Below are 25,693 nucleotides of genomic sequence, written 5' to 3' on the forward strand. Positions count from 1 at the left end.
ATTATCCAGGATACTATTTGCTACAGAAATGAGTTGAGGATTGATGACTCACCCTTATCTGTACATCTAATCATAGTGGGACATCATTATCACATCTTCATTAAATACAAAGCAATTAAAGTAAATTTAAATGAAAAACTCTTCACATATGACTTAGTGAAATACAATTTTTTTTGCCTGTGATTTATTTAATATGAACACAGCCTGAATGCACATTCCAATACTTGTATAACTGGAAATCTGCAAGCAGTTGCTCTATAATTATCTGCCACAATATTTTCCTCCATTCCTGGAGGCTTACAGACTTTTTCTGCCCCTAAGGAATATCTTCTAATGTATGTGAAATGTTGAGATTACATGTGAAATAATTTGGTCTTAACGTGAAAAAATAAGTCTAAGCATATTTCTAAAAAGTTTTAAACACCTGTGCTATCAAATTTAATATTTTAGAGAATTTTTGTTTCTCTATTTTTCACTTACACAGGTGACTCAAAAGTAATATCTCCTATTTCTATGGAATCTGTAATAGATAAAAAGACCACGACAACACTGTTTGTTAAAGTTCTCGGGTACAAAACACTGTTTTTCAATATAAGGAGTCGTTATACTGGCATTTCTGTACCTGAAGAGGTCTTATAGGAAAGCAGAGAAGGGACTTTTTATAGGGACAAGTCGTGGCAAGACAAGGGAAAATGGTTTTAAACTGGAAGAGAGTAGATTTAGACTAGATCTCAAGAAGAAATTTTTTACTGGGAGGGTGATGAGACAGTGGAGCAGGTTGCCCAGAAAGGTTGTGAATGCCCCCTGCCTGAAAGTATTCAAAGCCATACTGGATGGGACTTTGAGTAACCCGGTCTAAAGGGAGGCGTCCTTCCCTCTAGAGGGAACAGACGGGTTGGAATTAGGAGATCTTATAGGTCCCTTCCAACCATAACCATTCTATGATTCTATGAACATAATAATCAGCATTACTATGCCTTTTCACCTGCAATCAACAAGAGCCTGCATGCTGCACTCACACACGTTTTCATGGCTGTCTGAAACATAGCTTGTCTTTCACACCACAATTGCCACTGCTGGAAAACACCACCCCTTACCTCACTGTGATCTTATCCACTGGTTAATCTCCATAAATGTTCAGTAAGCATTAGTGAATGTCAGTGGGTGCAATTTTTTCCTGCATGAAGAAATTCAATGACACATCTTTACTCCATATGCACTTCCATGTCAGATGCCATTTTGTCAGAGTGCCCCTCCACAGCTGTCTGCCACACAGCAACAAAATGTAATGGAATATTGGCAGGATGGTTCTAATTCAACTGGAACATCTATCTCTGATGTAGTGGGCCAACATAATACAAAAGGAGGTATTACTTTCAGAGCAGCTCCCATGCTTATTGGTTCGATCAAGAGGAAAGGAAAAAGATATTAGCTGAATCCCCTGACAGAATTTCACATTCATTAACCCTTTGTATGGTCAAGAAACTCAGTAGATGGGAAATATGTTTACTAATAACAGTGATGTATTATTAAGTAAAAGCTGAAAAAGAAAATACTAGTTCTGTCTAGCATCCAAATTAGCCATGGGAAATGGATAAAGTCTGCATTGTTTGTATCAGCAGTAAATGACCTTCTTTACTCTGCTGTTGCTTTTGTTTATATACAGCAGATAAATTTTAGAAACAATTCTCTTCCACTCTACATGAGTTGGTTGCCTCTGTTGAGCTTAAAAAATCTTTGTTAGAGTTAAAAGAAAAGGCAACGAGCTGTTTGAAAGACTGAATTTCCAAGTGTCTCAATTATCTTCAATTCTTCAGCATAAGGTTGAAAACATTAATTTTAAAATAACCCTTCAAAATAAAATCAATTGAATCTTGACAGCAACCATATTCAGAGGAAACAATCTTTCATAATTTTATACAACTCTTCCTGTAAGGTTTGGAAGGTGCACACAAAGAAAGCACTCATCAGATAAGCAAAATACAGCAATATATATCAGCTTCAATTCTTCACTAAAATGCCTTCCAAAGGCTAAAGCATTATTTTTTCCCCGCTAAAGTGTCATTTCCTATCAAGACTGCTCCTTGTTCAGGTCTCATTCACATTAGACCAGCTATTTCAAGGCACCAGAAGAGAAAAATGTTCCCTAGTGCAACTATTATAGAGAATCAAACCAACACAACTAAATTATCAGTAGATCTTCAAGTTGTTAGGATGAATTTTATTAGATTGAATTAATAGAATTCCTAGGTAAGCCTATTTCATTTTTCCCTTGAACTAATTTTAATAGGATGCTAATGAAATTCTTTGTAGTTTACGGTGAATAGCAAGTTATTTAGCACTTCCATATCAGTAATGAAGATGATTTCATTTTGTTAAACAGGATCAATATTTGACTTAGATTCAGATTCAATGTCTGATTTGCACTGATTTGTCTGGTTAAAGAAAACACCTTGGAAATCCTTTTTATTTATTTATTTATTTTTCCAAATTAAGTACTTACTTAACTGAAGCTTAAATGTGAAATTATAATTCAGAAAATGTTGAAATAGTTTTGTGTTCAACTACTGATTAATTAACTGTTCTTTTCTAAGACTTCAGGACAATATAACATTTATATAGAGAACTGAAGCCAAATTTCCACAACAAAATTTCATTTCCACTGTTTCACAAACAGCTTCTGCTTTCAGAAGGCAGGGAAATTCAAGGGGAAGGGAGGGATTTAGTGTAGTGTATTTAACTCTTCTCCTTTGCTTAATAACAAAATAACCCACTAGTGATTGTTAACAGCTTTTCTATCTTACAGACTCACATAGGTCAACAGAAAATTATGTTCTGACACTCTAAAAACAGGAGTTCACAGTATAAAAGAGATGACATGCTGAGAAGAGTCTAATGTAGGATAATTAAGGAACTGTAGCATCTGTTGGATGAGCATGGGCAGTTCAGCTTGAGAAAATGAGGCTCAGACTGATCTTATCAGTGCAGATAAATACTTGAAAGGAGGGTGAAAAGAACACAAGGTCATGCTATTTCCAGTGATGTCCAGTGCCAGGACCAGAGGCAATGGGCACAAGCCAGAACACAGAAGGTTCCCTCTGAACTTCAGGATGCACTTCTGTGTCGTAAAGGTGATGAAGCACTGGCACTGGTTACACAGAGAAGCTGAGCAGTCTCCTCTTTGGAGAGAGGGAAACAAAGAACAGAAATGAAGACAGAAACACATTGATGGTACCCGTAATCCACCCCTGTACCTCTGTTTAAAGCAAATATATTTTAAATTTTTTTTTTACTAATGTTTCTCCCATCAGTGTTTTAGTAACTCTGTTCTGAGGCCCTTTCAAATAGAACAGACAGGTCCTAAGTATAGTACTCTGCCTAAAGAAATAATGAGTGGAGGGATCTCCACTTTCTGTACATCCTACAGCGTGTGGAGAGGTGGGAAGAAGTGGAACTAGTACTAGAGATCAGGCTGATATTCCTCAGGAACACCATCCACGTGGTTTAGACAGCAAACCTGTCATCAGGCTAAACACAAGGTCACAACAGCAGTTTTGAAAACCATCAACAACAGCAGAAAAGGCAATGCACCTTGGAGGGGTACATGAAAGGCTGAGACATAAAATGTAATTACTTAGTACTTCTATTAACAAATGTGCACATACCAGCACACAAAAGTCTGGTAGGCATCTCTTTTGCTCATTTTTTATACTACCTGTAACAGCAGACCATCATTTAACTTAGTTTTATCATAGCCAGGACTCCCCAAGTTTTGCTAGAATTAATTTGAATCCATATTTACTTGACTTCTTCCTCTATTTTAGAAATCCTTTTTATTTGAGTTGGTGCGGAAAAATGTATCAAAATAAGGCATCCTAGCTGCCAGATTGCTGCGTGAACCTAGATTCAACCTTTATGTAATTTCCCGTGGCAGGTGATAAATGAAGAGATTGAAAAAGCGAACTGCTACGGAATTCTGATGAGCAAGCTCTTTCTTGCTTCAGCAAGAAAAAAAGAAAGACTGTCACTGATTTCCATGAAACACACTGCAGCTGGAAACCAGCTTATTAAAAATGAACTGTTAAACAAAAGAAACTCTCACAGTACCTATTTTCTGAGAGTGAGAGCTGAGTCACCCTGACCTGCCTCACTGGAAGTCCTTTAAACACACTAAGGCTTACAAGGGGAGCAGAAATAAACACAAAGAAATAGCAACAGAATGAGGTAAGGAAATATTTTTCTTTAATCACAGTCCTCAGATATCACAGTTTTAAGCCAGCAACATGCATGTCAGAGTAAAGATGGCTAGATGAAAAGAAGAAATGTTTTATTCACTAACACAAACAATATCTGGCTAGTGACCTGGTATTTCTTTTTTTTTTTTTTTTTTTTTCCTGGGAGTTCTGCCCACATTTAAAGCCGAAAAGAGAGCTTGCTCTTTCAAGAGTTGCTCAGCAGAATTTCAACGAGATAGAAATTTTATCTTTAATCTTAAAATCTCTACTTTGTAACTTCACTAGACATGATAAGCATGGGCAAGTTCTGCCTTGGTAAGTAGCCATAAATGCAACCTGGAACACATTTGGATGTTAAAAATGTAAGTAGATTTGAAAGATATTTCTGTTTAGCAGCCAGATTTGGCAGTTGAAAATTCCGCAATTTCTTATTTACCAAACTGCTTTGATATGGGGAAATCAACCAAACAAAACCTGTAGTTCATCTTTTTGCCCTTCAGAATTTTCCCATTGTTTCTGGGTTACATGCCTCAAAGTGAGTTGGCCAGCACCTTTGTCACTCACATCTCCATATTAGCACCATGTTCTGAGATCAGGAAACTACAAGGAGTAAACTTCAGCAACTATAATAGCTTGCCTGCATTATTCAGCATGTGGCATAGAAGCACAAAATATTTACAAGGGTCATTTTACGTGCACATTAATTATGTAAAATTAGATACACCAAGAGAGAGCCATTAAGCATAGATTAGAAAATAAGACCAAGAATGCTAGCAGTGCTGATAATAAGAAACCCAGAGTTTACTTCCAAAGGGAAGATAGTTCATTAACATTTTAATTTGTTTCTCAACAGTTCAATTATAACACATCTAATGTACCGGACATTAACTTTTGGGGGCCTGAACTAAACTGTAGATCAGAGTAAAATGACCCTGCTCTTTTCCATGCAGATGCAACTTTTCTGGGAACTTTTATTGCTGTCAAACCAGTTGCTCTTACCCTGAAAAGACTTTTAAGAGGCACACCTTTAAACATCTAGGGAAGTATCCAATAAATTAGAGAAGTTTCTCCTTTCCCCTGAAGCCCAGAGTACCACAATTGAAAATCAAGAGTATACAAGTGTCAAGGAACAAAAGAGGAAACATTTGGCATAAAAACAAATGACATAAACAGATTGTTCCCTATAATGAAATATACCAAATGATAATTGTGTTAGGTACATTACAAAGTAAAGCTTTATCACAGTTCATTCAGTTGTCAGTTATCTTGAGTCAACTGATTGTAAAAGAAATTGAATTATAGATTAATTTTTATGAATAAAACTATATATCAGTTATTTCAAGAAACACGTGGCAAAGTTCTGTTTCTGGAAAAGAAAACAGTTTCTGGTGTACACTTGTTATTAAATCAGAAAGGTACTTCAGCCCCCAAATAAAGCTAAAACTATTGTCTGAAAATTGAAGATATAAATATAAATGTTAATAAGATTTTTTCCCCTCAGAGTAAAGCCTACATAATTTTGCTTGCAGTCAGAGCTTTTCCTCCCGTTGGCATAGCAGACATTTTATCTTTATAGTTTGAAAAAACAAAAAAAAAAAAAAACAAAAAAACCCACACATTAGGAGGAATTGATTTCTGCAATCCAGGTGGCACGTAAACTGGCCCTTCAGTAAAGATCTAATCATAAACGCTACTGCATAGGTTGTGTCTGTTTACTGAGCAATTTTTTTTCACAGTTCATTAATTGTGAAAAGATGACTCAAAAGAAAACAAAAAGGACTTTGCCATTTTATGATAATGTCTTGCATGGCCACAAGGCTGGGATACACTTTTTAGTGTTCTCCTCACTAATGATACATTAGGAAATAGAAAGTTGGGCAGAAACATCCAAGAAGCTGACAAGATTTATAAGAATGGGCAACACAGTGTACTTCTGTAGGTGATAAGGTGTCTGCCTTGCATTTAATTTTTACTGTGCATTTTTCAGTTCTAAACAGTTGATAACAGGCAAAGCTAAAGAAGGTCCTCATCATTGGTGGTAAGAAAATGGGACCATGAGTGCAAAAGAACACATTTTGACCAGAAACTTTATCTGATAAATAATTAAAAATATACCTTCAAAGGTAGTGAGGAAGCAAGCAATAGAAAGAGTCAATTAAGTTATCCACAGCAACATTTCATTTCTACACATGGCTTTTACTTAAAGGGCAATCAGGAAAAGATTGAATGCTACAGTTGTCTATTAAAATGTTTACTTATAAAGAAAAAAACAAAAACAAAAAACACCAAAAATTTGAGAAGGAACACCAAATGAAATAATTACTTCATTTATTTGTAAAACATCTCAATTTATTTTCAGATGAAAACCAAAGTAACAAAGTGCATTATCAATCAAGGTTAGTGATTGGTGACAAATACGGGATACTACAGACTACATACGTTATCTATTTCCTTTTTTTACTTGTTGTGTTTTGGTCACATACCATGCTAGATTCTAACACAGATCCAATATCTGGCTGCATGAATTTCAAGGTTTGAAAAGTCAAGAAAGCCAAACTACACGGAATCTCCAATCCACCTGAAGAGGAATATTCTGCTTAAAGTAAATATCCAAAAAAAGGCAATCACCCCAATACCCTTGTACAGTTGATTAGAGGTTGGCTATAAATGCTTTCCATTTAAAGTGTCACTCCGAAAAGAAACAGGAAAGTGAGCTCCAACTCAGAGTTAGTTAACTTTAGTTGCAAGACCTAAGTTTGGATAATAATGCCCAGTATGCATTAGGAATTTTAAACAACAATAATTATTTTTTGAATAAAAGAGTTATGAGAAAGAGGAGATAGCCACAAAAGATTCAACAAGAGATAAACTGGCAGAGAATTGCAGTAATGTAAGATCCACTGTGATATCTTCATTATTGGCCATAACAAATTAAGGTTTTGTTTTGCAAGTGAATGAGAGATTCATAGCTGTTGACTTTCAATAGAAATACATTGCTGAATTCTGCCAGGTTGTTTTGACAAATTCTGATAGCAAAAGGTAGTATCCTAAATACGTATTTTTAATGAATTCAGTCATATGTGGGAAATTTTTTTTTTTTCCAATTGATATTTTAAAAATGCACAATCATCTTGCATTGAGAACTTAACACTGCAATGATGTACATAATTTGTAGGAAAGCAAGCCTTTAGCAAAAGGTCAACACTACAGTAGTGTTAAAGATCTTAGAACAGAACTCATACCAGCACTTTGAAAAACAATTCACCCACCCAAGCTGTTCTATATTGGATTAAAAAGTGACAAAAAAGGAACAAATTGTGAAGGCTGTTGACTGGATAAAGCATACTGTTGTTTCAATCAACAAGCTAGCCAAGACTGGTATTCACGTACATGAGAGTTGTGTAATAACCTATAAAACCTGGCTTTTCCTGGAAGAAAATCCTGTGAGGAATCTCATCTGAAAGCATGTTCTACCTAGGAAGAACTTAGGTCTACTATATGCAATCTGTGGTATTTATCATCTAATGAGCTTGAACAGTTCCTGTGCAGCTGAACAAATAAACAGTTATCAAATAAATAAATGCACCCAAAAGCAAATTTAAGTGCAGGACACCAATCACAGATGTAAACAGCTAAGGCACAGTAAAGCTAAATGCTAATGGCTAATGCCTGTCTGAAGAAATTATATTTCAATCATGCTGTAATTTGAATAAACATATAAAACAAAAATAGTGAAATACAAACACATTAACTTTTAAATGGAACATATTGGAAATGTAGATAGCAGAGAAAATGACAAGTTATAAAAGTCACACATACAGCAAACCTCAATTTATCCTGAGCTATTAGTTCTTAAATATTCTGCCGTACTGGACAAGCCAATGCTAATTAAGTTCTGAAAGAAAAAGCTTTCCTGTTTATGTAACCAAAGGTATAATTTGCAAGAAATTGCATTTTCTTATTACAAGGCACAATACATATTATAGAATCATTAAGTCACTGAAGTAAAATAACTTTAAAAGGCAAATAGAGTGCATTTACTTTTGATTGTTTTCTGATTTGCTGTAGACTATAAATGTAAATATGCAAAATTTCAGGAGCCTTCACAGAAATGGGTTACAGAACCATATGCCTATACGTAACACTTATACGTGCAAATTTAACCTGTTCCTTTCTTGCTCAGTTCAGTGAAATCCCTGTCTCCATAAGAAAAATCTGAGAAGATCTCTACCAGGACATAAAACGAATGTTAAAGCAAGCTTAATCAAGTGAGTTTGACTGTAACAGACATCTGCAAATCAAGTCAGAAACAACAGCCTAAGACACTACGAGATCTAAAAGAAAACATGGCTAAAGTTTGAGTTATAAATTAAAACAGCAAATCAAGAACACACCATGTAAAGAAGCAGAATGGGAGCGTGTGCTGACGCCAACCTAAAGATCAAGATGTCTCATAGTCTACAATACAAAATAGGATCAAAAACATGAAGCACACAAAATCAGATGGGCTAAGCAAGTACTAAAGCTCCCTAAGACATCAGAACTCAAGTGAAATAAAATAAATGGACATTTGCCTCCTAAAAATGACATGAATATCTGCAGTCTACATCCCTATTCCTCTTCAGTGTCAGAAATTGCAATGATTTTCTAGTATAAACAAGTAGCAAACTTAACATAAATGTTATCAAAGAAGTAATCGTATACTTAACCGTATGTAATGATATAATGTGATGGAAAGTACAGCAATAATAGCCGGGTGGCAAAGTCTGTGGCTTCAGCAAACAAAGACAAACCCAAATACAGTAGCTGCAGATGCAAAAGCAAAGGTAGAAAATTCGCTTACCTTTGGAAGGCCATAGGTAGGCAGGGATCCCATAGAGATACCCTTGTCTCCACTGTCAACCCTTAAATAAGGTCTGGGAAGGGGTGGCTCCTGGCTTCATTGTTAAAAAGCTCCACAGGTGCATTGCATGCACCTGAGCTCCCCTGAGTTGGCCCTGCCTTCCCACCAGCTGCTCAATCACTGCTTCAAGCCCATTTCTGCTACACCATGCAATTGTAAGGACTAAAATAGCAGGATTGTTTTTATTAAATAAGCTGTAGATGAAATCCATGTGCAGTGGAATTGCAAGGAACGAAGGACATGCGAAAATCATGTGAACCACGAAGAAAACTTTGCAAAGCTTCCACTCTACACTCCCTCTACTCCCCTCCCCCCCCAGATCAGTTCTCCCCATTCACTTCTTAGAGAACAATCTAGATTCAAGAAACACTGAATATGGTAAAGATTTGGGTTTTTTTTTTTTTTTTTTTTTTTTTGACATACAAAAGTACAGAGAATATTTATTTCTAATGATTCAGAACAAGGAATACTGACCAAATCGTATTTAAGCATTCTGATTCTCCTTGTTTCATCTTTCTGCAGTAGACTTCATTTTATAAATCAGTATATATTTTTTTCTAAGCAATTCATGGAATACATTTCATCCACCCGTATACCAAAGTAATCTGCTTCTCCCTCAGACACACACACTGTTCAGGTTTTTCAATGCAATTTACTGAAATCACAGATTTGCCATGATTTGCCTAAATCCAATGTACTTTTTAGAGCATGCTGTGATCACAGTCAGTACTTGAGTTTTTTTTAATTCAGTTTCCATTGGGTCTCAAGCACAACCAAAGTTCTTCTAATTCAGCTGTCAGCAACAGTTAAACTGATTCTTACACTGAAACAGCTTGCATAGGAAAACGGGATATAAAAATCAGAAAGGTGACATGACAATGCAGGCTCACAAGGCAGCACCTCAGCCAGTGATGTATGTAATCCTTACCTCCAGACTCCAGTTGACACCACCACCATCCACAACAGAACTGTGAAGGTTTTTTCTTCCCAATTCCTTAATCTGGAACTTGATATGTGGGACTGGTGGTAACTTGGCAGCACTGAGGAACATGAATTGTGCCAACCACTATATCAGGGGAAAGAAGAGTCCCAGAAGTGAGGTAAAACACTGGCAACTTTTATTCTCTGAAGAACCTATATCTGCGGGGTAGCCAAAACAATACATGCACTAGTGGAAGAGATGCCAGGGGTGCTGTTGCATGGAAGACAGAAGTCAATGGAATCCTTGCAACACACTTCAGTCACAGCAGCCCAGAGCTCTTAATAATAAAGAAATAAAACGAAGACAAGAAACAAACAATATGGCCAAACCCTCCCTTTAACTAAAGAAGGGGGATGTACACAAATTTATCTTTAAGTTTCAGCTAGTCAATTTGAGCCCACACTAAAGGGATCTCTGCTGATGCACAAAACTAACTGAAAATTCCCTTTTGAACTGTAAACCCAAAATAATACCTGGAAAAACTTCTGTCTCAAAAAAAAAAAAAAAAAAAAAATTAAATTAAAAAAAAATTAAAAAAAAATCCGAAATAGAAAGTGATTTTCAAACTAAATACACATCTTGCTTACCTATCAGCTTTTCACTTATAATGCCAAAGTAATGATGAACTTGAGAGTTACTGAGACTTTAATTCTAGCCTTCCTACTGTCACAGAATGAACAATGTCAGTGCCTCATTTAACCTCATTTTGCACATCAGACAATAAATACTCACTAGGCTATGCAGTGGGTACAGAATTTTTTTTTTTTTTTGAAAATAAATCCATCATTTATTTTAAAGAAACAGTATTTATTCAAATAATTAGCATTCATTCCCTGAAAATTACACTATCATTCCACAAGTCAGAAGAACAATAAAGCATCAGCAGCTATCAAGGTATTGCAAGAAAACATTTATTCTTGCAGGTCTTAAAGCAGTCTGAAAAGCGTAGTGCAAGAATTATATGTCAGGAAATTGGTGCAAAATTTTTTTTTTGCATTTGAAATAACCCAACTGAAAATTTAATATCTACTTTCCCAAAAGAACTTTCCTCAAGTTAGCAATGTCAACATTCAGTATGCCTCTGCAGATATGCACCTAACTCTATGCAAAATTATACATATATAGTGAGAATGCACGTACATATACATATACAAAACAAAATATTTATAGTAGCTACTGAAACCACGTTTTCACTGAGGATTCGACAGCTTTAAAGATAGTACAGCTGTAACTGAAAAGTAAACACTTAAATATATTTAGTAAACATATTTTCTTCTTGATTTTTAGATCCCTTTAATAGTAGCCCTACAGATACTTTATTTGAGGTCTGCTTTTGAAGTAGAACAAATGTTTCTGTAGTCCTCAGATCCAATAAAAATAAACAAAACATTCTCTTCACAGACTTCTTCACTCGAGTGCACAAAATCCTTCCATTGCTCCATTTATTCCATTAGTGTAGGGCTTAAATGATGCATGAGGCTTTCAGCAGTGAGGTGAATATCATTTTTAAGAACCCAGTAGAAAGATAAACAATACAGAAACCATAACTCAATACTGAAAAATATTTGCAAGTAAAAATACAACTGTAAACAGTACATTCAGGTCCAGCCTCAGACAGAAAGCAAAGTAACTCTCCCCCAACAGCAGCAGGCCCTGATTCAGTTTGGCATTTAGGAATGTGCTTATTAACATTAAGCACAGGCTTTAGTCAATACAATTTAAGTTCTGGCTTATATGTTTTCTTAAGCCAGAGCTTCAATGATTAGAAGAGGCTCAACTACGAATTAAAAGTAGCAAAACAGTCAATAGTGCACTGGGAAAATTAAAATGTACAATCTCGTTTCAGATTTAACAACTGGTTAAATGTGATAAGTGCAAAGTCTGAAAGACAAAACTTGCTTTCTCAGTGCTATGTGCCAGAAGAATAAATAAAAAACACTATATAACATTTGATTTTAATCTCACTTCTGCTCTACTTACTAACAGATTTACCAGATACATTGAATAATTTGTCTAATTTCTTTAAACAAATTATTTTTCCAATTAAGTTCCTCAATGCAATCAAGAATAGAAGTAACTGATGTGAGAAATGTTATGGCACCTGTAATTACCAGAAAGAGGAGAGAGGATAAATTGATCCTATATGGGATGAAATGCAGTAACAACATAAGTAATTCTAAAAAATATCATAGTCAGATGTACACAATATAGACACAGTTTAGAGATGCAAATTCATTGAACTAACGCATTGCCTTATCTATTGTACCCCTCTCCATTTTAATTCATTTCATGTTGCTCTGAGGATAAATTTATGGAATAAGACTCATGACATTCTTAAATAAAAAAAATTTATATGCAAAAAAAAATAATCACACTTAAGCAGATGTTACTCATTTTTATAGTGTTAAATAACATATTGTAGGTTAACAGCATGAATTTCAGTGTACATCTTGTCTTCATTCTAAAATCTCCCACCACTACTTACAGGATGGTACAGAATATAAACAGAGCAAGAGCTTTTGATAGTGCTTACAATTCTTCCATCTAACAAAATATGCAATAACAACAAAAAAAATGGCAGAGAAAACCCAGGTTCCAATGTATCACACAGCAAAACAAATTTCAGAACTTTTGCAATATCAGCTCAGTTCAATCTTAAATTGTACCATGGCTTACTCACAAAATCAACAGTAGTATATAAACAAGTTTTCTCTGCGCTGTACAAACTATACACGCTAAAAAAGCCACATAATTTTGTCCAGAAAATATATATTCTAAACTTCAGACTCAGGACATCAGCTGGATGTATCATCATGAAGTGTTCTGTTTTTCTGTAGCACTGTACTTAATTCCTGAATCACATTTGATGGCAGTTTGTTATCTAATTCCATTGTATTTTTGTTTGTTTTGTTCTTGATTTTTTTGGGTGGTTTCTGCGATCTATGGCACAGGTCAGCCATTCCCACACTCATCTCCTCAGCAGAGATAAAACTCTGACGTGTTTTGGTATGATTTCGCACTCTCTCCTCCTTGCGTTCTAAACACTGTGCCACAATAGATGCTTTTTCTTTCAAGTTTTTTCTTTCTTCCACTGGGTCAATTTCATCAAGTTTTGGTTTCCTCAGTTTCAACTGTATATCCTGAGTGAACAAATAAAGATAAATAAGATCATTCACATTAACACTATAATCAATAATGTTTATATTACAATTTCTGCTCTGTGATTTCACATAACATTTTAAAGAAGAATCAATTTTACTAAAGAGCTGAGATAGCATACTTAATAATTCTAAATTTCCATAATTTCTGTTATCATTTATAAGCATTTTTTGGTGAGCATATTTCCTCAACTAGTGTTACTTCTAAAAATTACATTAATCTTCCAGCAAAATGCCCATGACAATGAATTGAAGACATTCATTTTCATGTATTTTCATGTATTTACAATTTGATTTTACGCTCTACCACAGCAAATTAATTTTTTTTCAGCAGATCCATATATTAATGCCTTAATTTCTCAAAACTCTTATTGAAAATGTTGCAATTTTAATAATGCCTACAGTAAGTGAATGCACAAAATATAGTTTTGCATAAACATTTACATTACATAAACATACAAATGCACAAACATTTTCAGTAACTGTTCAGTAGTACTTGCAAAATTACTAAGACTGCTTTTTTTTATTTTTATTTTGACTAGCAATTTTAAGTAACATACTGGTAACTCAAACTGATGGCAATATGGCTGTTTCATATTGGTGGGTTGCATTTAGTTCTTTAGTTGCAAGAAATGAGAGGGAAATTACATGCCATGGCTAAATCTGCAAACATTGTGGGCATTTAGGAGCACATTTGTAAAGTAAGAGAGCTCTGAACGTGATATTTACACTTCAAAGCTTCATATGAACTTCAGTTTTCTTGTTCTGTCAGAGGGTCAACTTTGTGCACTAAATATGCTCTTGCAGAATGCCTGCTCTAATTTTGCCTGAAAGCAGTCCAATTTCACAGGCTCCAGAATCACTCTACTATTCATTGAATTGTAGACTAACAGAATCATAGAATGGCTTGTGTTGTAAAAGACCTTAAAGATGACCCAGTTTCAACCCCCTACATGAGTAGGGTTGCCACCCACTGTCAGGCTGCCAAAGCCCCATCTAATTCGGCCTTGAATGTCCCCAGGCATGGGGCATCCAAAACTTCTCTGGACAAACCATTGCAGCACCTCACTGCTCTCTGAGTGAGAATTTCTTCCTAACATCTAACACATTTACCCTCTTTCAGTTTCATCATCAAAGAAATGTTTGAAGCAACTCAAAGCAAAATATAGTAAATGGGAACAACAACACAGCAGGATTTGCTCCTAAAGTGCACTCCTGATCCTAACTCAGATACTCATGTAGATGTATCTAAACTATCTTCCTTCTAGAACTGAATATTTTTTCATGGCTGCTTTAACAGATAAGGTACCAAGATTCCATAAGACAGTTTGCTCACGCACGAAATGTGAACAACTCGAAAAAGATCCAGCTAAACAGAATGACTGCTATACAATAAATACAAAGAAAGTCCCTCTCAGCCTTGAGTGTCTTTTAGTAGTCAAAGATGTCATACATGAAAGAAAATGAATTCCAAAACCTCATTTTCCTGTACAGTTGTAAGGCTTTTCCAATGGAACAATCTGCCTACAGTACATTCCTCTATCATTTACTTTTGTTTTAAAGTCATGTTTATTTCTTCCTGATGACAGAGTATGAGTGTTGATACAGAAAATTAGGAGAAGTGTAAGAAGGAAAATAATAAATATTAACTGCTTAGGTTATAGAGATGTAAGCTATACAGTGAAGTCTACATCTGTGCATCGGAACTAGCATTTATTCAGTAATAAACAAAACAAATACTTTGATGATATAAAACAGTTTCTAAAAAGCAGATAAAAATGTAGCTTGGTTTTTTTCACAACATTTTTACAGTTATGGAGGATAGTATTTTTTAATTGCATTCCCAAAGAATGAAAATTACCCACTAATAACAAGACATTGGTGACCTAGCCGTGCAAAAAAAAAAATATGCATATGTATCCCAGAACAATGATGCATGTGAGTTCACAGTGCTACAAGTTACCATAAGTGCATGCTATCAGGCACATCTTTAGTGACTGAAAATTTTAATAACATAAGTAACAACCTCTATCAATTACAAATCACCTGCTACCATCTAGGCCTGCAAGGAATATGTTTAATATATTCATCCATTTTCAGTGAAAAACATTCCAGGCACCTGATAAACTATCCCAGTGACTCACATATGTAGGGAGTTCTGTTCTGGGAAATATCTGAAAAAGTTATTTTCTACTTAAAATATTTTTTTAAAGATTAAAATCAGTCAGTCATTCAATTTCAATTAATAAATCAATAACAGAATTAATATCTGATTGTATATATATTTGAAATGTAGAACATGTGAAATACCAGTTATGCACCACCTTTCAGAAAACAGTAACAAATCCAAGCCACCTATTGTTATTCAATAAACTAAGACATGAAGTATAAATCAGGATCAATAATCTTCTGCTTAAAGATTTTTTACGTCATATTATAATTTTGCTTCTTCTGAGAAGAATACTGACTATACTTCTGAAAGTATAATAAATTGCCACAGGTATAGCAGAAACCGCTCCCCGCCTGCCCCCCCAATAAGAAAACAACACAAGAAATAAACAAACAAAATAAACTTATTTACCAAAATAGCTTTGTATAATGTAATTTTGAACAGATCAAATACAGCTCAAAAATAACAGATGCCTACTTTTCTGAAATAGTCATGTATGTTGGCAGGTTTTATTATTAATGCAGACTTTTAAAGTACCATATAGGCACTATATACAAGAACCTTAGTTCCCATATATTGGTGCTGTAGAATTATTAGTAGAATTTTTCTGATTCTAATTGTCCTTAGGAGAATTTTTAGCTATAAAAGTGTTTTCAGATATTTTGCAATATATTTTTAGCAAACAGGAAAATTGTTGCTAGCAAACAGGAAAATTACTTTCAATAAATATCAATTTATTGATATTTGATAAATATATTTTTAAAAATACATTTATACAGCATTTTTAGCACCAGAATGTACATTTTAATCTTCTTGGCTTTGGATAATTCATTTTTTTTCCTCATCCATTTTTAGAGTGCAAAATGATGACTCTTTTTTAACCATCTGGAGAACTTCCAGTCTCTTCTCTTGCCTATAAGACAAATTAGATCACATTTCTACCGTAAGTTTTCACACTATTCTGTAAAGCACACCTCCATTTTTCATAAACCAGTGCCTTTCAGAAAATGCTTTATTCTGTCATAAGTCCCTAAAACTTTAAAATAAGGTATTTTTGTTTATTGGAGAAGAACTACAAATCTGGGGGAATAATGAAGTTGTGGTCTACAAATAGATATGTATCAGCTAACAAACTACACTGCTGTGCTGTATTACCCTATAATCACTCATATGAAATACTCATTTTCTACCAGTCAGCCATATCAGTTTATTCTGATTTTGACATTCATGTATAAAAAAAAAAAAAGCTATATTTTTATTTTCCATTATCTAACTTGGTGTTACTCTTCTTCAAATATACAAATAATGCCTGTATAAAATGTGTCAATATATAGTCATAGATAGAGACTGAGATCTTGTACTTTCAAGATCAAACAGAAATGTTTTCTGAGTTGCAGGGTACAAAATATGGTAGTTCTTGTTAACAAGGCACACCAACAATAAAAAAAAAAGTCTGTTATTGTAAGATATTGAGGATTTAAAACATTGATGCTCAAAATCCAAGAAGACTACAGATTCCAGCCTTCTAGGGTGGAAGTTGTCTCAAAGAACAGATCAAAAATCTGGTTACTCTGAAAGTAATGCCTCCTATTTATTTCTGTATAAACTATAACAGATATTAAGAACACAATAATACTATTTGATAGATAACATTCTTAGCTACAAAATATTATTTTAACCTAGTAACCATCATTAGCTTTTTCACCAACAATGAACAAGAGCCTGCATGCTGCATTCCGACAAATCTGCACCAGTGGAGGTGACCCACTGTCACTATCTCCACTGCTGAAATGCACCACCCATCACCTCACAGCGTTCATGTCCTTTGTTCGCTTTTGTTTAGCATGCATTGATGAATGTCAGTGGGTGCAATTTTTTTCCAACTCAATGACACACCTCTGCTTCATAAGCACTTCCATGTCAAACGTCATTCTGTCACACTGCCTCTCTGCCTCCATCTGTCCGACGGCAGCAAAATTTAACAGAATATTGGTGGCAAGGTTCAGTCTTTACTGTCATACCACAAACATCTACTTCTGACATCGGGGGCCAACATAATAAATAGAAAGCATTACTTTTAGAGCAGCCATCATACATCCAGAATCAAAAATACAAGAATTAAAAATATACCTAAGGGTTACAGAGCTTTTTGAATGACAAGACTTGTATTTTCTTTTCATTTACAAATTTTTAAAAATGCTTAAAAATGCAAATATTAAAAGGAGTTTCAAAAAGTACTTTCCTGAGAAAAGCTAAAATGAAAGGACTACTTAAGCAAGAGAGAAAAACAGTAACTGCATTCACACTGTATTATAATCCTTGTTAAAAAAGAACAGAAATGCATTTTAAAAACGTGTAACAAAAGGAGACCAAAAAAAAAAAAAAAAAGAAAAAGAAGGTGCTTGTTAGTAAAGCACCACTTTTATCTTTTCTTTTGGTTTGTTATGGAACTGAGTCAACTCCAATGATTTCTGCCTGAAACGCTGTCTCTAAAGGACAATAACATATTCCATATTTTCGTCTTTCAAAATCTTCTTAGATATACAAGAAATTATACTGCATACAGTCTAAGGTCCAAATTGTTTTCCTGCATGTCTTCTCTTTAGCTTTCCGATTATTTACCACTATTTTCCCCAAGCAAATCAGTGACTCCACAACCAGTGCATCTTTCCAGCCGAAAATAAGGCACAAAAGTATTCCCAGAAGCACCAGTATCTCTACGTGGATGCCAGAAATTCATCTTAAGCTTGTATGATAATGTTGAAACATACCATTAGTGCATATATTGTAGAGACACTGAAGCCAGTCTCCATAAACAGCTGTAATTAAACTCTGACCCTGTTCTTTGAGAGCCAAAATATTACAACTTAAAAAGTTTTATAGTTAGTTCCAGTTGAGATTTCCCATTACATTCGCTGAGCATATAACTAATCCCTAACAGATACTGTGGAGAGCAGAAAAAGTATGACAGAATACGTATGCTCAAAAGCTTTCAAGGACATCATTGAAATAAAACTGTAATGTACAGTGGTCCTGTTTATTTCCAGTGAGCAAACCTTGCTCAACAAATATACAAATAAAATCCATTATTGATTTATTGAACAGCCAAATCACTGACACAAGATTAGGTCAAAATAGGATGGTTTTGTTTTTACATTAGATTGTCTTAAGTAATCTTTTAATGGTTACACAATGAATGAAAAGGATTTTGACAATAAGAGCACCTACATTTTGCATTTATTCAGTTCTAAAGAGGTCATTATTACTAGACTATTTAGATATACAGCATTGTCATTAGAACTTCCACACCAAGATTAAACCCTACTTACTTCTGTACTCCCTCTGATTTTACAAGTGTTCTTCTCCTGTTGAATGGGAATTAGTTGTAAACCTCCAATCTTTGGACTTTTAGTTATAGACTGTTTTCTTGCTTTTCCAGCAGGCGGCCATATACTGGCATGCTGAAGAACAAAAAAAATTCCTTATTTTTGGAGTGCAATTTCATAAAGATACATCATTCTTTTGTATGTAAAATTGTCTTGGAAAAAGCTATCAACTACACAACACCACATTTTTTTCCCGGGAGGGGGGAAACTCAGTATGGTGCTTAAAATTACATTAATAGTTCATTGTGCAATGCTGCACAATACTGGGTGAACAGAATCAAAATGTCTCTATGCAATTTTCATGCATTTTGATCTTCTGTCCACACTGCATATCAATACAATTATCTACTAGTAATAGAAAACATCCTCATGCAAGACAAACCCATATATTTGCTCAAAAACTTTCAAATTCCACAAAAGCATGCTTTCAGAAGAGTTAATACAAGTTTCTGAAATAATACCATCCCAATTTGCAAACGTTTAAAAATTTATATTAATAACTCAGGAGAAAAATATTGCTTGTTCTACAATAACGGCATGTGTTTATCCAGAAAGAAATGGTCTGACAGTCTGAATGCCCCAAAAAAACATAACCTACACTTAAATAAATTTGGCTTTAGGTCTTTTCTTGCTCTATTGAAATAGGTCAGTTCTGGGGAGAATCCCAAAGTATGCAACTTTATTCAAGTGAAAAACATAATTGGTAAAAGAGAAAAAAAAATAATTACCTGAATATTCCAAATTAAATTCAAAAAAAGACAAGCAATATAGCAGGCAACCCTAACCCACTGCCCACCTGTGGCCCAGCACAGCTTGCAGTGCAACCCACCCATCATGGCAGCAGCTCTTCCCTGTCAAGCAAGCTGGCCAGGCTCAAGGTGTGCAACTGTCACTTAGAATGAAGCAAAATTCAGTGTACTATGAAACCTATCTGGGCTGAAAACAAGACACGGGGCACAAAGCAATGTCAGCTGAAGTTATGGCAATTAAATGTATGTGTTTTGATACACTGGCTAAACACCGTCCTGTGAGAAGTAAAAAAATATGTAGCTATACTTTCTATTGTGATAAAGGAATTTGAGAACAAGTTTCAATATCGCCTAAAATATTGTCACTTTTTTTTTTGTATGTTTGCAACTCTATTTTCAGTCAACACACATTACCTGCAAATTTTCAAATGGAATGTAGAGCTGCAATCAGACATTCAACTAAAAAAAAAAAGTGATCACATCTTTTTATTGGTTTTTATAAGCCCATTGTCAGCAGAGAGAAATATCCCTTGCTTTACAATCACATCTTATTCATGTCATCCCTCTTTGGTATTACGTACATAACTGTTTTCAAGGATGAAGCACAGAAAAAATAAAATTTCAACAAAAATCCCCAACTATTACCTTGAGAACTCACTAAGAATTGAAACCACTGAAATCAAAACCAGCCTGATGCATTAGTTTCACGAAAATAAGGTCAAATATCCCACTAGTTTCATGGCTTTGTTGCTTTCCTTTTTTATGTTTTAATAAGAAATACTAAAAATTAAAATGTTTTGTTCCTTCTATAAATTAGTTGTATTTTACATATTTTATAAAGGTAGCTCCAAAAGTAATGCCTCCCATTTTATTTGGCCACAACAATGGTGGATGTTGGTGGTATGGCAGTTGAGGTTGAACCTTCACACCAGTATTCCACTACATTTTGTTGCCATGCAACAGACAGCAATGGAGGTACAGTCTAACAGAATGATGTCTGACATAGAAGTGCTTATGAAGTAAAAGTGTATAACTGAACTCTTCCATAAGGAAAACATTTCACTCATTGACTTTTATTGACCTTTGCTGAAACCTTATGAAGACCAAACAGTGGATGCGAGTACAGAGATGCGGTAGGTGGTGTGATTTTAGAGTGACAACAGCAAGAGTGAGTTTCCTCCACTGATGCAGATTTGTATGAGTGCAGCATGCAGGCTCCTGTCCATAGCAGACAAAAATGCATAGCTAACGGTGGTTAGCTAGCATCTTGTAACTGAGAGTTTCCTCTATCAAACAGTGCTATCGTACTATTGTTGTAGCTTCCATGGAAATAAATAGGAGGCATTACATTCAGAGCAATCTAACATATGCAACACAAAACAATTTATCTTCTCTGCAGCCCAGGCAAGCCAAAAGGTTGGACACCCATGTGATACAGTAACCAGAACTCAATATAAAGAAATATTTGCATATTGGAGTGCAAGGGTACACATGGTGTTGGCCTGGGTGATACAAAAGACCGCTCTGTTGTAAAAGCTCTCCCTTCTGAACACTAAGAACATTCATTTTTTTTCCAATAAAACATCAGTAATGTTTTATTTGAAAGAAAAGATCAAAAACAATTTACTGTAGACCATAATAAGGGTAGTGAAGCACTAAAACCAGTTGCCCAGAGAGGTGGTAGATGCCCCCATCTTTGGAGACAGTTGTGCTCAGGCTGGATAGGGCTCTGAGCAACCTGATATAACTGCAGGTGTGCTTGTTCATTTCAGCGGAGTTGAAACACATTATTATTAGAGGTCTCTTCCAACTTAAATGATTCTATATTTCTAAGACATAAAAAACAGAAGTGATTCCAAAAGTGGCTAAGAGGCTTTAAGTGAGCATCTGAAGGAAACCACCTCCATTAATTTTCAGCTGAAGGAATGTAAGGCCTTAAGGATGTAGTTCCATTTCTCTTTTGTGCCTGTAACTTTACTTAAAGTAGAACTCTGGGAAAATGTAACAGAAATACTAGCAATGGATTATGAATAAATAAATTTATTATATAGCCTAATTTTTACCTATCCTCCCAACTGTACATTACAGTAACACAGTATGCCTCTCTCCAGTCAAACAGAAGCAACAGAATTGGAAGTAAACAATTGCATCAATTTTCATATCAATTAATTCTTTCCAACTGTCTCTTATATATGTTAGTAGTCTTGTACAAAACTACTGTAGAATTAAAGAATGAAGTTTTAGGCCATACTTTTCAGACTGACTTTGCATAGCACTACAAGCAACAACTGATCTCCTCCAAACTCTTTCAGTATTTAACTATTTGAGTACAAATTGAATAAACTGTGGAATAAATTTACTTTCTGTAGTAAAAGTACTCTTGTACTTATAGTAGTATCTACAACTTCCTTATCTAAACAAAGGCAGTGAAGCTGGGGAAGGATATGGAACACAAGTCTCACAAGGAGTGGCTGAGGCAACTGGGATTGTTTAGTCTGGAGAAGAGGAGGCTTGTGGGAAGACCTTATTGCTCTCTACTATTACTTGAAAGGAGGTTGTGGTGAAGTGGAGGCCAGCTTCTTCTCCCAGGTAAGTGGTGATAGGATGAGAAGTAGTGGCTTTGAACTGCACAGTTCAGGCTGGATATTAGGAAGTACATCTCAGAATGAGTTCTAAGGCATTGGAACAGGCTGCCCAAGGAGGTAGTAGAGTCACTGTCCCCCTAGAGGTTTGCAGGAAAACAGTTGATGTGGCATTGAGGGACAAGGTTCAGTGGGCAAGGTGGTGATGTTTTGATGATTGAAGTAGATGGTCTTAGTGTTCTTTTACAACCTTTATGATTTTATGATTCTGACTTTCCTGTTTAGACACTCTATACTGTTTATACTTCAGGAATTAAGAAATTTTATTTTTTTCTCTTCCTTTTCCTGATAGCAGTACAAAATTACCAACATGAAGTTTTGGTCTATTTAAGCACCTAGGAGCACATTAGGAGATTTCTCTCCCTTCTAATTGCACCAGATCAGTTAATACAAATGTCTTAGAACTCCAAAATCTTCTTTACACTATTTCTCAAATTGTAAACTAAATTCGGCTACTCTACTGACATAAATGAAACATGCTATCTGAAGTCTTTCTAATATAAAGTTTTCCAATTACTGTGATAATGCAAGATAGAAGAATGTTATCTTCTCTAAAGATGGAATCCACTTGACAGTTTTAACCAGAAGTAACAACTCAGCTGCATTTAAAGTTTTCTTGTTTAGAAAGGGGACAACGTGAAAAAAATGATCTAATGCTTTGTGATAAAAAAAAATAAAATTCTATGTAAATAGTACTTTAAGCAGTACATTCTAACAAAACAATACAGCTTTACTTTAATATTTCATATAATTTAAAGACTGTTAACTTTTATTTTTGTCCAGAACACTGGTTTTAAAAAAAATAAAAAAGAAAAAATCTCAAGGTATTGCATTAGTATAATCAATTTTTTGGCCTCAGGAGAATGAAGCATTCAAAATACAAGTATTATTAATAACAACAACAACATAAAACAGTATTAATTCATAATTTTTATAAAATGTATGTGAATTTGTTACATTAGAAAGCATCTCTTAAACATTGATAAGCCTTTTGTTTTTTTTATCTATATTGTCAGAGTAACATTCTGCATACCACACTACCTGATCAGAATCATAACTGATTGCCTTCCTTGTGATTTCATGTCAGAAGGGTTTCAACACTTACAAAGCTTGTGTGAGTTATTTCGAAATAGCCTATATCAATAACCTCTGAGCCTATTTGTTGTGACACTGCTCATGTTATGCCCATGAGATGTATGCCAGGGTTGGTGGCTGTTTCCATAGAAACTACAATAGCTACTTCAGTTAAGGGAGCTGGAAAAGACCAAAATTTGTTTTACTTTAGAAGGCATACATTATATTTCTAGCTCTACTACCTATGAAGGTCAGAGATATAGATACTGTTTCAGAAAGCGTTTACAAAGTATGCATTGCAACAGCAGTTCCCAGACCACTTAATGTAATATGTAAAGTTCACGGGTTATCATAAATCTATCATTGTTTATGCACTGTGATATCCCTGAAAGTTCCTTGAATATCATGGGTAAGACAAAAAAAAAATCAGTCCCAAGTACCAAATCCCTTTAAGAACTTCAAATCTGTTCTAGTCTAATGTCAGATTGCATTCTTCCCATCTTCTCATCTCTCACTTCTCACCATTTAAATACTAAATTCCATTGGCAAAGGTGATTTACAAGGCACTCAAAATTACAACCTCCTTGCTCACAAGCTAGTAACAAGCAGATAACTTAATTTTAGACAACACAATTAAGTGCCAGTGTTAACTAAGCTAACTTGGATACCAGAAAAAACACACCTGTGTTGGCACAGCTCTCCAACAAGACTAGTTTCCACCACTGTATTTAAACAAGGTACTTTTTTTTCATGACTACTTAGCATCCAGCATCCACAGAAAGAGCACTCAGGCTCTGTGGGACAAGCATAACCTTTGTGTCATCAGCTAGAATTTCACACAAAAGAGGTTTGTTACTGCAAAGGAAATAACTTGTCTTTCTTTAAGCAGCTTCCCTAGTACGCAGGAGGAAAATCAGATCTCAGAATATACTGATGTTCTTCCCCCAAGCCTCAAAGCTCTCAGCTTTCATATGAAAATGCAATTGTAAACAGCAGTCTTCAAAGACTAAAACCATCTTTCTGTAGCACTAATGCACTGTATACTCCAGACATCTTAATGGTATTGCGAGTTTATCCATAGTGCATCTATAACTAATACATGTCATTTTAATGGGATTTTCATAACAGCAGTAAAATCAGCATTTCTTGCATTTGATCAGATTAATACCTTTGCAGTAAAAATGCTGATCATCCAGTCTATCTGTGCTTCCTGTCCATCACAACATATATGCCTAGAACAAAGAGTTAACAAGGAAAAAAAATAAAACATAATGCAACTACAGATATTAAAGACTAAATTTCTAGACAAGTTCAAATAGAATTTACATACATTTATGAATGTTGCAAATATTCATTTTTTTAAGACTCCCATAAAAAGACAATGAATTATTATTATCTCAGATTATCACCTAACCCTATTTGAAGACATTCTATCTCTTAATTTAAAGCATGTGCAAAGACTTCATGAATTTTTAATCGAAAATTTTTAAATTGTTTGCTGATTTATGGCCATAGAGAAGAGACGGACAACTAACCTCCTTGAGATTATCAAAATATATCAACTGCAATTGTTTAGTTAATTAGGAAAAATGTAACAACTCGTCAACATTTAAGCAAAATAATGTTTACTAGTTTTAAAACATAGTTATTTTGAAATGGAACATTTCAAGAAACATTAAACATTGAAGTTAAAACAATTATGTGTTTCATGTTTACATACCACTGGTGCTTTTCAGAAATCACTACAATTCCCCAGCTGAAAAAGAAAATATCAAAATTAGTTTCAGAAACTCAAGACAGGAGCATTTTCCTGAAGCTATAGGCAATGAATTATGTAGTATTTTTTATCTGTTTATTTGTTTTCAGTACGATTCAATGCATATTGCAAATCTATTGAGGGTTTGATATTTTATTTCACTCATTTTCCCACAACTGACTCACAGGTTATAAGCATTCTCTTCGGGACAAAGGTTTATAGCCAAGTCCTGGAGATCTTGGCTAACTGCCTGCCTCATTTTGGCAGCTGTTCTTTCTGAAAACCGTTGGAAGCAAAACAACTACTAAGATAGTGTCCAATAAAGAAATCACAATGAAGTCTCTGATGTGGAGAAAAACACCCAGATGCTCTTAGGGCTCTAGAAGAGACTTTGTAAATTCTGAGTTTAAACAGACTGAAAATAAGCCTCAAAGAAATAGCCTACCTGCAAAGACTCATTTACATAGCCTTTGCCTTTTTATTTTGGACTACTCAACTACTTATTCTGCATTAAACACAAAGAGATAAAAAATAAAAAATAAAAAAAAAAAAGGACACCCAAGAACACCTCCCCATGCTGTCCTGTTGAAAAAAGGAAAACAACATCAAACATGAAAAGCCCCACAAAACTGAACCCC

At 34.8% G+C, this 25,693-nt stretch overlaps 1 protein-coding gene and 1 long non-coding RNA gene across 7 annotated transcripts in view; both read right to left on the minus strand.

The window, feature by feature from the left end:
* Window positions 1–959: 959 nt before the first annotated feature.
* On the minus strand, window positions 960–7,429 carry LOC128080024 (uncharacterized). The gene is made up of 3 exons (XR_008206449.1): window positions 5,235–7,429; window positions 2,997–3,179; window positions 960–1,177 (listed from the first exon to the last, which is right to left on the minus strand). It is a non-coding gene; the product is annotated as an uncharacterized LOC128080024 (long non-coding RNA).
* A 2,810-nt stretch (window positions 7,430–10,239) lies between these two features.
* Window positions 10,240–25,693, minus strand: part of ARAP2 (ArfGAP with RhoGAP domain, ankyrin repeat and PH domain 2) — a 115,288-nt gene continuing 99,834 nt past the window's right edge. For 4 of the 6 annotated variants that reach the window (XM_052681805.1, XM_052681801.1, XM_052681802.1 and 1 more), the window contains 4 exons: window positions 25,020–25,055; window positions 24,468–24,531; window positions 18,778–18,909; window positions 10,240–13,260 (listed from right to left, as the gene is read on the minus strand). In XM_052681805.1, the coding sequence (XP_052537765.1) occupies window positions 12,916–13,260; window positions 18,778–18,909; window positions 24,468–24,531; window positions 25,020–25,055 (577 nt within the window). In that variant the 3' untranslated portion in view covers window positions 10,240–12,915. Of the gene's footprint in view, window positions 13,261–18,777; window positions 18,910–24,467; window positions 24,532–25,019; window positions 25,056–25,693 lie in introns of those variants that run through there. The other 2 variants (XM_052681806.1, XR_008206450.1) reach the window with 2 other exon arrangements.

The sequence above is a fragment of the Tympanuchus pallidicinctus genome, unplaced genomic scaffold (genome assembly GCF_026119805.1).
Source record: "Tympanuchus pallidicinctus isolate F22 unplaced genomic scaffold, pur_lepc_1.0 scaffold2, whole genome shotgun sequence".
In the NCBI taxonomy this organism is placed as follows: domain Eukaryota; kingdom Metazoa; phylum Chordata; class Aves; order Galliformes; family Phasianidae; genus Tympanuchus; species Tympanuchus pallidicinctus.